Source organism: Motacilla alba, chromosome 5 (genome assembly GCF_015832195.1).
Source record: "Motacilla alba alba isolate MOTALB_02 chromosome 5, Motacilla_alba_V1.0_pri, whole genome shotgun sequence".
Lineage (NCBI taxonomy): Eukaryota > Metazoa > Chordata > Aves > Passeriformes > Motacillidae > Motacilla > Motacilla alba.
Genome location: NC_052020.1, coordinates 24,041,776 through 24,059,782, shown reverse-complemented (window position 1 = coordinate 24,059,782; position 18,007 = coordinate 24,041,776). Strand labels below are relative to the sequence as shown.

Here is an 18,007-nt window from a genome sequence, read left to right as displayed (position 1 = left end):
CAAAATAAGAAAAAGAGAAAAAAAAACCCCAGAGATTTGTATATCAGTATTTCAGATCAACTTCGCACTAAGTCTTTCAATCCATCCTGAATAATCTGCAGGAGGCTGCTTGAATTTTTTTTAGATAACGTAATTTTTAGCATACTGTCCTAAGTATGTTAAGAGAAAAAAGCACCACATTTTCAAGCCTACTTACATAAAACCCATCCATAACATTTGCATATATAGTCACCATCCCTGAAATGGTATTTGGATGCACAGACATTTATACAGAATGTTTATTGCCAAATGCCTTATCTGTATCTAAATTAACATCTTGGTTTTACAGGCCAAAAAAAATCCATGTGATATTTACAGGCACAGCTGAGGCGCTCGTATTAAAAGTGTTTCAGGGCTTTGTAATGAACCTCCAAGAAATTATGAACAGTTGACTGTGCTCTGAAACAAATAATTATTTTTTTCAGCAATATCTGTTATCTGTCAATTCTATATATTATTTAGATACCTGCACAAGTTATCTTGATAAGCAAAAAAAGTGACAAGATTATATATTAACCCCTTACTGAAAGTTCTGAACATACAGGTAAATGCAACCATTTCTCTTCTTTCACAGGAAAGAAAAGAGCCACAAGAATCTTCCAAAACTCCATCACCAATACTTGCTTATTTCCTGTCCCTGTTAAGTTTGTACTTAACAATGGACTTAAAATATCATTTCAAAGTACAGAAGTAGAGCACATTACTTTAAAAATAAAGCTCTTTTTTTCCTTATTTGATTCCTATTGTCCTATCCACCCGCAATACTCCATAAAGCATTTTACCATGAAAAACTAGATCACATTCCAACAGACACCACCATACCCAAATCTTAATCAGATACTGGCCTTTACTTTCCTTTCTCACTTTGCAAAAGATTTACTTTTATTCACAGCATCACATATTTCATACAAATTAAGTCGTTCATGCAAGGTATTATTTTTTTTTTTACATAAAGAAACAATCTGTGTCCTCCCCAAACATGGGGTAAAAAAGTGAACCACAAGTTTTACTACTCAGCTGAAAACAGAGGTCACTCTCCCTTGCAATACAGAAATACTTGGGAATAATCTAGAGACATCTCATTTTTTCTTTTTTCACTCATGAGCAGCAAGCTACAATTACAGCAATTTAAGGCCTTGGGTGATGCCTTGATTTTGATGACACCTATTCCATGGGTTCATTTCACTTATTGCAAACAAGATCATATATATCATCGTATGTAAATTTCATAGCTACAAACTCATACAGGCTGGAGGGTGGCTGAGGAGGTCTCTAATTTGACCTCCTGCTCAGAGCAAGACCATCGCTAAATGCAGATCGGCTGGCTCAAGGCTTTGTCCAGATAAGTCTTGTACAACTTCAAGGATGGAGCTTTCAAAACATGTCTGGCAAGCCTCTTCTGCTCCTAACTGTCCTCAAGGAGAGAAATGCAGTCTAAAACTTCCCTGCCCTAATTTATGAGCATTGCCTCTAGTTTTCCTGCCAAGCACCTATGTCTCCAGCTTCTTGTTTATTTCCTTGCTGGTACTGGAAGTAATACTACTGGTTAGGGTGCTTCCAAAGCCTCTTCCCCAAGTTGAAACATCCAGATTCTTAGGCCTCTCCTTACAGATTATATATTCCTGCCCCCCCAAACTATCTTAGTGGCTTTCCTTCCCATGCTCCATTCAAATTGATCAACCAGGCATTCCAAAACTGCAAGGGGTTTATTGGACTCAGTTAAATGATTGCTGAGGAAAGGTGGATAAACTCTTCCCTCAATCTACTGGCTGTAATCCTGCTGGTACAGGTCAGTATGCTGGTAGGTTTCTTTGCTGTTGGGGCACATCACTCATTGAGCTGCTGTCAAACAAGACCTTTTAATCCGTGCAGCTCCTCAGCCAGTCAGTCCCCAGCTTGTACCTGTGCAGAGAGTTAGTCCACTCCAGGTACAAGACCATCTTTTCTCATGCTGAGGCTCAAGAAATTCCTGCTGGCCCCTTCCTTTACCCTGTCTAGGGCTGTCTGCACATCAGCGCTGCCTTGAAGAATATTGACTGCACCCTCAAATTTGTTATCATCTGCAAACCTGTTGAAGATGAATTGTCTTCTCCAGCACATCAGCAGTAAACACCACACAATGTTCATCAAAAGTCTCTTCTATCTACGCTACAGTCAAGTTCCTCCTTCTATTGTTTGTTCTCTGTATACTCACCTGTGGAAGAAAATTTGGACGAGGAGTAAGTCTGGGAGGAGGGATGAACTGCGGCACTTTTATGGGTTGAGGCGTAGCCTGAACCTGCTGTAAGAACATGAGAAAGCTCAGTAAGAGGTAAGAGGAAACTTTAGCTTTGAAGTTTTTCACCAAAATCAACATCCTGAAGGTACTTTCAGACCTGATGTCCTTGGTTTTCTCTTGTAAATAATTTTTCATAACAAGAGGTTCCTCATTAGAAATGTATTAAAGACAGAACTAAACCTTATTTTTCTAGATCCTATACACCTTGCTTCATAAATTGCCGGCATATTTCCTTTTAGTTCAACTGTACTAACTATTGTGCTCTGCAATCTAAAACCATTTCATTCCATGATAATAAAAACGCGTGTTTGTTTTAGTCATTAAAAAATGGCATTACAACAGACAGGAAATAGTAACATTTTGATGTTCAGTTATATGAGCTATGGTCCTTTCATAGTGAATGACACACAGAAGAATGAGAGAACATCTCATGCAAATAGCAAAGATTTGGAAGTTACGACTCTTTCAGCAGTATTAATGACACTGTGAGGGGCTCTAAATACACAACTTGAAATTTTCAAAAGTAGGCCATTCATTTGAAACAACTAAGATCTGATTTTGAGGAAACCTAAGTACTTCCCTGAAATCAGCTGCATGGAGCTGCCACATGATTAATCACTGAACAGCACTACCAGCCACCATGAGTACCTGGGGAGATTCTCTGAAATCAATGTCAATGTTATTTTATACCCTCCTATACTTCTGTCCACACATATAAGATTGCAATTTTCTTCAAAAAGGTCTTGTACTGATTAATTAGTACTCGGGAAAATATTCTGATATTTTTGATGAAATATGCTATAAAAACATAAATCGTAGACTAGTATTAAAATAGAATTGCCTCCTCAAATCAAAGTTATTCAGCAAAGAAATGAAGTACAGACACAAAGAACAGATGACAGTGGTGCAAGGGATGACACAGGAAAAGAGAACAGTAGAAAAAACTCCACTCAAACGTCTTCTGTATTCTGATCACAAATATATGCCTCATTAGGAAGCAAAATTACTTGCATCTGCATTAAACTGTATTTTAATAAATATAGATTAATTGGATTTTTTTTAATAAAGCCATAGCCTTTACTTCAGAAGTAAAATTTCCCTACCATGTTGTTACATAATGCCTGGTTTCCAGACCAAGAAGCCTATATAATCCAGTTCTGAAACACTGGTTCTTTTATTTCTAGGTGGCTAACTATTCTGGAAAAGACTGTGTGATGTAGCTAAAGCACAAAATCTGTACTTCCAAAATAATGCTTTTAAAGAAACAGCATCTGTTTACGTGTTTGAAAACGTGCTGAATAAAGACATGGTAGTGGGCAATACTAAGTGATGTGTCTAACATCAGAGACTTTATCATGCAAAGGGAACAAGAGATTGACTCAAAAAACCCTAAAACGAAGACCCAAATTGATCAAATGAAGAAAGTCTGACATCTCCTTTGCCTAAGAAAAGAGTAGGAATTCTGCAGAGCACAGCCATACAGATTCAGTAAGGGCAAAACAATCACTACTGCTCCATGACTACGGTTACTAACAGGGGAAACTTTACACAGAGGTGATGACAGCACTGATTTAATTCTATAAAGCAGAACAGTAATAACAACCCACATGGAGAGAAGATGTTTTTCTTATAGACTATCACTTTAGCAATGTCAGCTAGTGAAGACTCACACCATGCCCCTACTATCCTCCTTTCTGTGAGAAACCCTAACTGTTTATTTTTGTCCAATAGCCCTCTTGTTAACCAAACCCACACATATCTGCAGGGCAAACACATGAAATGCTTACCAAAGTTACTGTGTTTTTTGTCACTATTTGGACTGCCTCAGCTCCTGGCCCAGTGACCTTATTTGTTGTCTGGAGGTTGACTGGTGCATTCTGCGCATCAGTGCTGAGGACTGCTTTTTGATTGTTGTTGATAGCAGTAACCATGGCAATGGTAGGTCTCTGACCCACAACAGAGGCAGGCATGGTCGCAGTTGCTGCTTTCAAGACGAGAGGTAGTGTCTTAGTGGTGATCATAGAAGCTGTAGTTACAGTTTTCTAAGGGAAACAGAAAATACACTGTAAGAGACAGAGACACTCCGTATCAGACAGGACGTGGGTTGGTTAGTCAGAAACAATAGACAGCGTGAGAAAGGAAAGGCAGCTCTGAGCCTATCTACCTGCTGTTCAAACAAGCACATTATCTTATGCCTCTAAAAACTGGATAGCTAGAAGCATTCTCATCTGAGGCACCTGTTTGGTATGTTTTGATCACCTGCAGCATTGCAGATTGAATCAAAACAAATTCCTGAGAAAATTACAATTAAGTGTTAGCTGCGGCATATGTACTTTGGATCTTTTAGTTCCATATTACTTCCAAACATGCACTGTCGATATCAAACATTTAAGGTGGAGGTTTATGAAACACAGCAGCAAACTGGCTTCTCACTGAGTAAAACTCCTATTTTCAAATAGAAACTGTAGTTACAGTGATCCTCACAATCAGAGGAAGAGGGGGAAAAACATTTATAAGTTCGTTTTTTAAAAACAAAAATATAATTTTTCTTTTGGGCATCCCAGTCTCAGCTTTAGTGATACATACAGTTACCTTGCACTGAACTTTCTTTCCTAAGAGCATCAGTAGGGTTGTCCTGAAGTTGCAAGAGTTGGCTGTTAGTCTGCCCAGCTGCAGGCAATTAAGTTTAACTTCTGTGGAATGGGCTAGTTTTGGAATATGTATTTGACACCATGATTACTCTTGGGCTGTTTTAAAAAGAGTGGTTTTGAATCATGTAACACCAGTATTTATCTGAAATGCCTCATTACATCATGCCCAAAATTCCAAAGCTGAAGCAACTATCATTTAACAGTTTTGTTTTAAAATATACTGTCTTCCAAGATGCTAAGGCAAATGGACTTTACAAATCTCATTCAAAAAGCAACAAGGTGAGAGTCTCCATATAAAACCAGAACACAATGCAAACAGAAAACTCATGAGACGTGACACTTGACAGAATGGCAAATGATCTTATTTCTTTTCACTTGGGTGTAAAAAATCCATTGCACCAACGGCACTGCATCTTCAAAACTTCAGTCACATGATCAAATGCTCTTAGTACTAAATAACCACCATTCCCTCCTGATGTCAGCTCTGTGTTCTACAGAGGAAAAAATGGAAAACCAGGAACCAGGCAGTCTTTGTGTTCTGAACATGCCTGATTCAGACTACTTGACTTTAATCATACAAGACCTTTATATTTTTTCAAATAAAATAATATATTTCCAGTTGAATGCTTCAGTATTTTCACCAATACTGTTCCCTTAAACAAAAACAGAGTTTACTTTCACACTTCTAATTTCATAATAATTAAACTATGTACACTAACTGTTAATTATGCACAAGTGTGAAAAAATGCACTGTATATTGCCAAATCAAAAGATAATTTATGCTTCAGTTTTATACATTTATGACAAATCCAGACATAACTAAATTGTCCTTGTTGCAACACAATTTTCTTAACTTTTTATCTGAGATCTAACAAGCTTATCAACCTCTGTTGCACCTTCCCCAAAGCAAGAGGCTCCATTCCCATAATACAGTAATATTATTCAAGCTTTTCCAATGAGATGTAACATGGTATCATTTTCACAAGCATTACATTCAACCATAAATGTTTTAAAGAAAGGTGTAATCAGTCATGTAACGCAAGACTGTGACTCTTCCAAGGGGTTCTACTAACTCTGCAAGTACTCCGAGTACAGCTTCAGTGAGAAGATCATAGAGCTTGAATATCCCTGTTACTTTGCTGAGCGTTAATTAGATAGCTTATTCTGAAAAGTAGTCAATGCATTAATTCATCCTGAAGTTGCATTCATAGTGAGTCTGCATTATTGCACATAATATTGCAATAATATGACCTTTTAACAGGCTTGTTAGCAATGAAAATTTTTAAAGACCTTCTTACTGGACACATAATGTATATTAAAATGTCACTGTTAATTATGGCATATATACCTGGATTCCTAAATTTGATTACTCTGAAAACAATCACTGAAAACATTCTCTGTAGTGACACAGCCTAGAAAAATGTGTTATTTACAAAAGCAGGCATGAACAAACTGTTCATAGAGAGACGAAGTATTTGACCTTTCTTTGCCGAAAGAGATTGAGAGACAGTAAGACAGAGGCAAAACCTTAGATGCAAAACGTGCAGAAACAAGAGAGGATACTTCACTATTTTAACAACATAAATAAAACCAGAAAAGTGTTAAGGATAAAAGCTGGCTTATTTATCCAAGGAACAGGACCAACTGCCTTCCAATTTGTAACTACTTTCCAAGTACTACTCTACCAATGGTAGTCACAAGAGTGTAGCAGTTTTTGACTGTTTCGCTAGAGGGCTCTTTAACTTTGAACAAAACCTCAATTTTTACAACCCGGGAGATGACCTGGAAGTTAATGAGAGAATTCAAAGTGTGGAATACTGAGAAATACACAAAACTGTGTTTGCTGCTCTCATGTTTCCTGACTGAGAAACACAAAACACTGATACAACAGTGATCCATTGCTTGCCTATAAATACTTTAGGACATAGTAATATTTGCTTCTTTGTTCCATTTGAGCTTTGATATTGATGTTGCTGCTCAAAAGGCATTTTCCTTAGTTAGGTTTGTTTCCTTTCTTCTATGTACTTTTCTCCAAAATACAATTAGCTAAGCTTCACAAATGCATTTTAGAGTGCATCCAAACCAGCTTGCTGAGTTAACAAGAGAACTAACTGCCCAACCATTGCTCTTTTCTCTGCTTTCAGAAAACGGGACAATGAGAATCACAACTGGTCAAAGCTGTGGGTGTGATTCACCCACAGCAATGTCATAAAGCAAACTTCATGGTGAATTCTGTCATCTGCCTATACAGGTAAATATGAGCCCCTAAGATTGCATCAACAGGATGAAAAGACTTCATATACGTTTCTTTTTACAGAACACCTCCCTGCATTTTCTAGCTGTTTTATTAGCACACTTTTGTGAATTCAAATATCTGAACAGGAGAAACTTGAAACTCCCCTCTTAAGCAAACCACTTCTCTGTTGAGTTCTGGGAGTATGTCTCTAATCCTATACTGTACTGAAATTCAGTTCACCTTCCCAATAAAGACCCTATTTTGTAACACTTGAACTCTGCAATTAACACTGTATACTTTTAGACAAATCCTTGAAAACTCAGGTAAGTATTATTTGGTATGACATACATCTGTTTAAAAAGAACCAAGCAGAAAGAAGAAGGAACTGTTTTCTTGCATTTTGTTTACATTTGTAGAGGGCATTTTATTAGTCATTTAAAATTAAAGGATTTTAATCATATACCTCATACAGAGTGTGTAAAGTATTTACTGTTTATTGAGACCTACTAGGTATGGTCAGACTCATTCATGCACCTAGGGAAAAGACAGGCTCATTTGCTAAACTTTCACTTATTTTTAAGAAAGGTAATACACTGCCACCCTTCTTTCTGTGGGGTTATGATTCAACTCTGAAACAGTACATTGTTTTTTAAACTCAAATTGGAGATTTTTCCCTAAAGACCCATATCTGCATATTCATAAAAGAAGAAATTCATTTGGTACAATAAGAGGCATAAGAGAAAGTTTGCAGTTTTCTCTCTGTACTTTTCCCTTTTTTAATTTTCAGTGAGCTTCACCTTAAGTAAGAAAAAGAATTGTAGCTTTTTACCTGTGATCCTATCACGTTTGGAGAGGGTGCCGTGGACTGTTGCTGCTGTTGATGATGATGTTGCTGTAGCTGTTGTAGTGGTTGTGGCTGTGGTGTCTGTAGTTTGTTTTCTGACTGTGCCAATGGCTGTATTTGAAATTTACTGTCTGGCTGTTCCTGCTTCACTATCAAATTCTTCCGAAGCTGCTCCACCACTCTTTTCTACCAGATAAACAAAATCAGAAACAGAAATTATGACAGTTATTTAGCTGCGTGTACTAGAGAAAATAATAACACCTGAAGATACATTTATTTAGTGTAAATAAGGAACTGCTTAGAAGCTTAGAGGGACTTCTCTTTTTGGAATTTTAAGTATTGGTGTTATCTAATAGGCACAGTCTAAAATTGGCCACAGAGGAGAATTACAGCCCAGCAAGGTGACCCCACTGTTCTTGTAGAAACCCACTGACCAAAATTCAGCCTATTCACAAACGACTGCAAGATCTCAGAAACCTATATTTATATGATTCCACATACTTTGATGCCTTCAAACACACACACTCCTAAACACTGACAAAAAAGAACTTTGGGTCGAAGCCTCCCAGCTGACTTCAAGGCGATAGGCATGTCATTTTGTACCAGGCATTGAAACTGAGTGAGAGACAGTCAGTGCAAAGTGGGGATCAGGAAGGGCATGGATGTATGGTCCTTCTGTTCAATATTATTGTCACCTGAAAAAAGAATCAGAGAGCACTACCAGGGAAGAAAATGGAACAGATCTATTTCTTCCAGTTTAGGGGCTTCATATTACATTTTAGCTTCCATTGAGTTTGAAATTATTTAAAAGAGGTTTCTTCTCCTGGTAGCCATTGTGCACCTTTAGACAGTAAGAGGATTTAAGAGCAGATCAGGTGACTTGCAGCATAAGATACATGTTATCTGCATGGATAATAAGGGCTCACAATTTATGCTCATATTATACTTTAGTGTAGACAACAGTGAAAACACTGTGAGACTTTTTTTTACCTTCTGCAGGCACGACCAGAAATGGACATTTTTACTTATACTCTAACCACCCCCAAATTTGGACAGCTTTAAAAATATTTAGCTATATACCTAAGCCCCCTTGATCAAGAGCATATGCACACTCCCAAGAAATTACACAACAAGGCAGTCTTTGGAGGAGGACAATGAAGTCAACAGGCATTGGGACAGGCTGAACCATGAAAGCTATGGTGGAAACAGGAATGGTCAGGAAACCTCTACCAGAGCCAAGTGATGACAATGGGTTGCCCCAAGAAGTTGCACATACATGGGAAATTAAATTTAAAAATAACACAACCATTTTGACAATACCAAATGCTTTGATTTTTTTGTTTTGTTTTGAAGCACTAGTATTCAGCCACAGTACTAAACATAGAGATGGAAAAAAAATCCAGCTATTTACCACAACTGGAAGAATATTTTTCCTCAAATTTCATTCACACATGGTTATGAAATTCTGAGCTAACAAAATATCGGTTTTCTAAATTTTGTGGATATACAGTAGACTTATAATTTGAAGTGTTTTGGTTATGGTGAGCTAACATAGCACAATGCCTCACACAGTGAGTGTGTACCTCTAGCCCAGAAGAAGATAACAAAAAGGGCAGGTTCCCAAATTGACAGATTTGAAAACTGGAACTTTAAAAAGCCAGATTAAAACCACAAGCAACAAACCCTGCATCCCTGTTTCATAATGTCGAAATCTGTGAGCTCACATGATTGACCTTTTAGCAAAAGACTGAATTCAGCAACTTGAAGGTACAGAAGGACTGCCTGGCTTCTACAAAACACACAGCCCTGGCTGAGGATGCCTTCTCAGCTCTGACAAGAGAAACACGGGACCAACCCTGTTGAAAATTCAGGAAGTTAGTAAAGGACAGCAGCCTGAAGGAACTATTTTACCCTGCATTCAGTGAAGTGCTAAAAACTGTCGACGCCTAAAAGCTGTAAACTGTTCACTCCCTTCTGAAACAAGGATAAAATAATAGAAGTGTAGAAGGCATTTCCCTAATTCAGATATTTCACATAGTTTTAAATGTCCGGTGTCCATCAGCTTGCTCATATACATAATAACTGAACAATCATTTAAAATTGCTTTCTGCAAAGATCAACGATGTTAACATGCAAATTAAAGTGCAGCGTCAGCAAGCAGATACAAGAGCTGAAAACGCAGCCAAGGGGGAGGAGAAGGCAGGAAAGTAGGAGAGGAAATAATGCAACGTACTTAAATACCTGCCAAAAAATGGACTGCACATACACTCCTCCTGCACAGGAGGCTGAAGAATTACCATACCCAGCATGAACAGGAAGGGAGGTTTTGTCTTCCACAGCTGCCAGCAAGAATTTCAGGGATAATGATGCTCTTCTACTGATTCCCTCACTGGAGGAAATCAGCAGCAATGGCTCAAGAATGAATTTCCATCTTGTTCTTTACAATGGGAAGAACATTAATGAAAAGATTAAAAAAAAACCCCAAAAACCGAGAGAGGGCAAGGCAGGCTGAGGACTCCTCTGCCATACTGCTAGAGCAGGACAAGAGCCAGCAAGGAGAGCAGGGGAGCAGGAGCGAGGTGAGTCACATGGCATTCACACACTGCCTGTTCCACCCCCGGGCCTGAACCACGGCCTGCAGAGATGGGTAAAACAGGACCGAAGCACAATTTGTATTAGTGCCTTGTGCAAAAACTGACGCTCAGCATATTTGGCACAAGATGGATAACGTGAGTGGAAAAATGCCGTCGCTCTGGAAGTCTACGCTATCCTGTTGGAGGCTGCTGAGAGCTGCCTGGCAGCAGCATATCCTGCCATCCATATCCATTATGCAGATATTAAATTGGAAGAAACATCTAATGCTTTTAAGATTCAGAGAGTAAAACTGAAGTTTGCACTGCATGCCAATTGCTTACGCAGTTTAATAAGCTGCTTCTACCAACTGTCAGTAAAAATACCACATTGAAACTACTGAAGTAATTTTACCCTCTGCAAGACTGTTGGGATTATCTGTTTGTTCCTAATTATCAAGACAAGACAGACGCTCTGAACAACATATTTCAAAGTCCATGGCTGAATTAGCAAAGCCAGACGACTTTCTCAGGGTCGCACCTACACAGGAACTCAAGCAGATCTCCCGTTTGCAGCGCTACCCTCTGCGCTCCCCTGTGCCGGGCTCAGGCCGTGCCGCGGGTGGCACACGCACGCAGCGCACGGCTCCTCGGCACCCGCCGCAAGCGCTGCCCTGCGGCCGCACAAGCGCCCAGCACGCGTCCGTCTGCAGCGACCTCAGCACAGCCTCCTCCCGCAGGGAATTAAACGGGAGGGTGCACGAAAGAAACTCTTGTTTACTGTCAAATTTCATTAACGCCGTGTTTTAAAATTGTTCCTCAGTTATTTGGCTGTTCTTAATCAATTTTAAAGACAGTTTGTGCTACAGAAAGTACGGTCTGTATGACTGAGATTTGCCAAGGCTGATATCAAGTCCTAGACGCATGTCTTAGAGACTGAATGCCAGTCAGATTCAGGTGTTCGAAAAGTACCACAGAATTCTTAAGAAATATTCCTAATTCTTTAAATGTAATCATTGCCGCTTTCCCTTACCATTCATATTTAAGAATATTTAATTTAATTCTTACTTACTACTTCAACATTTGAAATTGAGCTTAACTCAATCACAAACACATCATCATGCACACAACACGAGTTTTCTGCATGTCTTAAAGCTCTAGTTCTCCTCATATTCCTAGAATAGTTTCTTTTCCTGCCATAATATGAATTTATGAAAAGCATTTGTCTTTCAAGTTTACTGAACCTTTCTCAAAACTGAATGCCAATCCTCTCTTTACATCCACGATGTGAAAGAATTTAATAATCTCATCCATTCTTCTGAACTGCATTCTACCCAAAAAAGAAGTACCGGCCCTATGCAATGGTTACCATCAGACCACTTCCAAACTCATTTGTTGAACAGTGCCCCGTAAGCACACTACATCATCTCAGAGCTCTCGAGGTCTCAGCATCTTTATGGCTAATCTCATCAGGAACCATTCACGCCACTGAGTTCAGAGCCCGAGACATCTTATATGACCCATCCTTAAAGTTAATAATTGCAATCAATATTGTGACATTTTGCTATACCACTTTCTCATTCATGCCACAGGCCAGATCCTAACACAGCATTGGAAGATTATTTTGGTTTGGTTAAGCGAAAAATACATCTTCTTGATCAGGTATCTGTGCCAAAAGACGTCTCTGTGCTCATATAAAAAGTACCATGAATATGTTGTTATAGGATAAGCAAAGTACTTGGAGTGAACTTTAAGTACGGTTTAAGGTTTTTATCCTTATTAGCTAAGCATTATTTCCATTTTAGTTGGTCAATCAAGCAAAAAATAGTTCTCTGAGTAAATCTCGCTTTTAAATACTAGATCCCTGATTGTATTTTGTGACACATTTTCCTCTTCTTTCAGGAAACAGGTTCAGAAAAACATCCATATCTAAAGAAAGGTCTGCTTTTAAACTTCAAAAATCAATAAAAATTAAAATATAAAGATATTTTTAAAATGAGAGAGTAAACTAGCGTACTAAATAACCTTGCAATGCATACATTTCCTATCGCAAAACCAAAGCTGATGCGGTTTGAGCTGCTCAGCTGCCTGCCAGTGACACGCTTTCCTGCTCTCCCAATCTCAGGAAGTCAGCTGTTATAGATCCTTGGTTACCGATGCCCTCCAACGACCAAGATGTTCTCTGGGATATAAAAGCTGCCTGCTACTGCGAGTGAAATGGTTAAGAGGAAGTACTGATTTCAAGTATGCTCCAGCTTGGAAGTGGGGAAGATGGAGGGACTTTCACTACTCTGCCATCTTCCTTTCCAGGCTCCCTTCTCTCTCTTTGTTAGTCCTATTCCCAGTCACTATCCAAAGAGAAAGATACCAGAATTTCCATGGCAGAAAGAAGCTAAAATATTTTAGAGATCTGGTAAAATTAGTCTTTAACCTGCAAAGAGGGTGCATTCTGGGAATAGAAAGATTACAAGCAAGGAGAGTAATTGTACACTCATTTACTGCTTTAAGATAGTATCTAAAATTTAAAATAGTGAAATCCAATTATAGAAATTGATGACGCAGAATCTACACCAGTAATGAAAAAAACCCTTTTGTACAAACCAGCTTGAATTAAATTCCATTGAAAGAATGATATAAGGACTATAGAAATATTTACAGCTATTTCTGTGGTTATCCTCTATTTTTATGGAATTCTGCATTTGTGGCTGTGCTTCACTTATAGCCAGATCTTTTTATCAACTAAATCTAAACCAACTAAATTAGAAAGAATTTTATTTCCAGAAAAAAAGAGTGATACAATTTCCTACTTCTTAAAGGTGATCAAAATGGCCCCTATATCTTTCAGTCAGAAAAGGCTCCCCCTGAGGCAGAGGTGCTTGAATGCTGAACAGAAGTGTAGCAGTGGGACTGGGAGGTCACTTCCACCTCATACTCGAATGCCTTACTGGGCATCATTACTGAAATGGGCCCTATTTCTTTTTATAGCTGAAAAACCTGTATTTTTTAAAGCCTTAGTTAAAATACATGGGTGTCTAACTGTACCCAGTCAATGGCTGCATTGCCAACACTCCAGGAAGTGTCCCAAAGAGCACGTGCTGCATTCAGCTCACAGAAGACTCAGCTAAAAGCAGCACAAAGACACGAGGACTTCTGCACATGTTAAAGAGGTTGCAGAGCATGTGAGGGCAACTGAATGCTTCTCCTGCCTCTGCCATGATGGTCCTGTGGGATGAACTTATACTTAGAATACAGATGAGGACTAGAGATGAACCACTTAAGTTTTGGAACCCCATACGTTAATAAGTTTGCTTTGGAGTCTTAATATCTTTAACACAATTTCTGACCATGGCATCTGGTACTTTGTGTAAAATGGAATTTACATAAAACTTAATTCCATAAAAATCTACTTTAATGTTATGTCAGATAAATATTATTAGATAGCAGTGGTATGATGTGAAAAGTATTTTTGTCATTGAAAATGCTGGTAGACTTATCACAATTATATTTTAAATTAATTCCTATAGGTGTAATTCTGAAACAAATACACAGTTCAGACATGAACATACATATTTTGAAAGAGATACTGAATATTTCCTTTATGATGGAGAAACACAGCTTAAAGCTGCTAGAAATCATTCAGAAGTGGATTATGACAGTTCTGAAAATAATGTTCGTGCCTTCATTCTTAACAAGGGAGAATGCTTAATATTTTTTTTACATTTAAAAACATAGCTAGAACTATAAATTAAAATTGTCAAAAAATAGCTGTTGTGCTATTCTGCTTTATGTGACTTCTTGATTGCTTTATTTTCAGTACTGTGTCTTTAACCATTTGCAGCACCACAAGACCAATTAATTTCTGGAAGGGAACGCTGTACCATGAAATGCCCTATGCATCACTGTCTTCTTGTTTAAGAATATTTACTCTTGCACAAAGCAGAGTACAGAGAATGAGCCAGTAGAAGCAGCACATATACAATGTTTTCCTGCAGCTTACATATTAACTAAGTGTAATATCTAGCTTCTTACCCCAGCACGTATGTTAACAGAAAGAAATTTGCAAGAACAGCAACAATAATTAAACAATGAAGGAATTAAGAATGGGGAATTAATTGTGTGACAACAGGCAAAACAGAACAGGAAAAATAATTAAGTGCAGTACTTTGAATGTAATTAAGGAATAATGAAATTAAAAGAATGATTTTTTTTAAATTTGATGAGGTTTGACAAAGTTTGTCTTGCTTTAGGTTTTTCTCCTTTACAGAAATACTTCCAAGTACAAATACAAGCTGGCAAAAGGATATGGGGACAAGCTCAACATGAAAACGCTGAAGAAATAAAGAATGAAAGTGCTGACTACACTGGAAAAGGTGCTCATTTTAATTTTATCTTGCTCATCTTATTGTTCTACCCCCATTTGTCTGTTTCATGGTGAAAGAAAAAAATTCTTAAGGGAAAAAATAAAAAAGCCATCTAAATGTAGTTTCAGAAATGAAACAAGAGTCCTGTACTTCAATGTTAAAAAAGTCTGTATGATCTCCAACTGAACCTAGTTTACTAGAAGCATCTAATGTGGTCTTGTAGAATCTGTCATAGACTGAAACCTGCAATATAAAATCTCAGAACAAAAAATACTGTGGATTTTTATTCTTATGCAGGAGAATATACAGGAACAGCTACCCCCATGGAAAAGCCATTTGCATCTATACAAAGTAGTATCTAAACAGTAGCTGTTTACTAAAGCTGAACACCTCTGCCAGGCCAGTCCCACTATTTCTTTTCTCCTACCTGTGATTTAGCTTATAACATGACATCATTTAAACTGAATTTGTCTGCATTAAGCAAGCAAAGTAGGGCAATTTAAGTAAGTAAGTAAGTAAATAAGTAAATAAGTATTTCATTTAAATAAGTATTTCATGTTTTAGAAACAAACAACCTAAAGAGAAGTATACTTTTGAATCTGGTAACTCCTCATATTTTGAATAACTCAAAAGGAAAGGATAGTCATAAAGTAATTCTACAACACACTACTGCATATTTTAATGTGCACAGTATCACAGTCCTTGACTAAAATTCAGTCAGCTTCAGTAGGGTTCTTGTGCATCCTGCAGCTATTCTCATGACTGAATCACACCTCCTCTCTTCCTCACGAAAGGAAACACACACAGTTCATGCTCATGTGCCTCATGCCTGATGAGAAATATCAAGCAAGATGACTAGTTTTACTAAACCACAGCATAGAAATGCATTCTTTTGTGAACAGAAAGATCTGGATGCTCAAACTCTATCATAAAACCCCCTATTAATAACTCTGATTTTGATAACAGCATCTAATATTCCCTTTCCACCGTTGCTTTACAAATGTCACAAACTAACACCAGCATTTTCCCTGTTGTCAATGAAATACTGTTTAGTGCCAATTCAATTAAAATGTATCACTAATAACATCACATCACAGTTCACAGGTGATCTCTACTTCATAAGCAGAATGAGTTATTAGAGCAAAAAGTCACAGTTTCACCTCACTCAAATGAGAGATTTTTCTCTTCTTCCCAGTAATTTGAACATTATATTAAATACAGGAGTTCTGCTCAGCTAAACATACCTGCTGTCCTATTCTCTTTAGCTAACCAAGGACAATCAAAACAAAGAAAAATGCCTGCTTCACAGAGAAGACATCAAATTAAATCACTGCAGAAGTTCCAAACCGCTGACCTTCAATTGCACCAAGGTTTGTGGACTCTCTGAAGCAAACTCTCTGAAAAACAAAGCCATGGTTCTTCCTTGCCCTCGCAATTTAAATGGTATGGGGAGAGGAACTGTGTTTATCATCACCAAGTATGGCTAAAACTACTCAACAACTGAAGATTTGCTGAACTAACACCATCTTAAATTAAAACACCCAAGAACAGGCATTTTCCCAAAAGAATGGAAAGCTCCCTTTTTCTTGAGGGATGCAGAGGTACTGGAGACTGTTCAAGGAAGATCACAACCATAACCAAGGATCCAACAAACTACGCTGTGCAATGTGAAGCTTCCAGAGGCTCCGCATATCCAGTTCATTGAGAGGCAACTACTCACTGAGTACAGATATTTACACACAGAAAAGAAATCCAATAGCAGGAGAATTCTTAGTTTCTCTGAGAAATGTAAAATGATGATTCTGTATCTGCAAGTTGAAGATAGACAAATTCAACCAGGAAATAAGATGCAGATATGGTTAAATGCTGGACCAGCCTAATGTGAGAGGTAATGGCCTACCATGGTTTAAAGTCTCTAGAAAAAGGGTATACAACTTTCCAAAGGAAATTATTAATCTGAGTTTTGGAGCAGACTGTATAGTAGATTTGAGGGGAGAAGGATCTGGGATGTGGGAAGCCTTTTTCACTTTCTTCTCAAACAGAAGATACTGGCCATAGGTAGAGAAAAAGAGGCCAAGCAAAGTAAGTTTTTCTTCTTCCTTTGATTGCCTTTTATTGTATGCCTTCCTTACATACTTAAGATTTTTATTGTTTTTAGACATGAAATGGGAAAAAAAATTCTCCAGGTCAGACTTGCTGAGATTTTTTTCCCTTCCACTGCAATGCAGAATGTGGATTGCCTGTTAAGACTAGCTGGGCAAATTTCCCCATATCAACCTGCTGACATTGCAAGATATTCATTGCAAGAATATCTGGCAGCATAATCCAGCACCTGTTGTCTGAAAAACAAAGATGTGGAAGACAAACATTTAGTACACTTGATACAAACCCTGAATCAAAAGACATCAGACAGGATTACTGGGGAAGACTATAATGGCCTCTAACATGCAGGAAATAAATCAGTAATTTCCTTGTCTTTCAGAACTGATGTGAGGTGTCTTCCCTCTACCTCCTAGTTGCAGTTTCATAATTAAAGTTTATCTGTATTCTATTAAAAGAAACGAAAAAAAACCCACAACCAACCCACAACTACATGCTATGCATGACAGACAAAAAAAAAACCCCAACATTTTAAGAACATGATAGTTTTCAACAGACATACATAGTACCTAAATTAATTCACAGGATCAGGCACTAATATTCAATCCCAATTTATGTACGTAATCTCAAATTTCGTTTAGTTTCTGGAATATAAATCCCAGTAACTGTTCTTGTTTCCACCAGAACTCTTCTCTATGAAAGCTTAATGCCTTGGTATCAGAGCCCTAGGATGGTGCCATCACTTCGTCCTGCAAGGTAGTGGTTATGTGATACGGAGACACATAGAAGGCACAAATGACACACAAAGATCTTTCTGACATCAATGGGTATTTCACTGGAGAATGGATTTGAGACCTGCTATATAACTGTGGACAATTCCTGCATGGAAAAAGTACTAACAGAGTCCACATAAGGGAATATAAACATT

General features: G+C 37.9%; 1 protein-coding gene across 8 annotated transcripts in view; it reads right to left on the bottom strand.

The window, feature by feature from the left end:
- Nucleotides 1-18,007, bottom strand: part of PHF21A (PHD finger protein 21A) — a 133,825-nt gene that overhangs the window by 25,085 nt on the left and 90,733 nt on the right. For all 8 annotated transcript variants that reach the window (XM_038137867.1, XM_038137873.1, XM_038137866.1 and 5 more), the window contains 3 exons: nt 8,034-8,234; nt 4,105-4,359; nt 2,234-2,320 (listed from right to left, as the gene is read on the bottom strand). In XM_038137867.1, the coding sequence (XP_037993795.1) occupies nt 2,234-2,320; nt 4,105-4,359; nt 8,034-8,234 (543 nt within the window). The remainder of the gene's footprint in view (nt 1-2,233; nt 2,321-4,104; nt 4,360-8,033; nt 8,235-18,007) is intronic.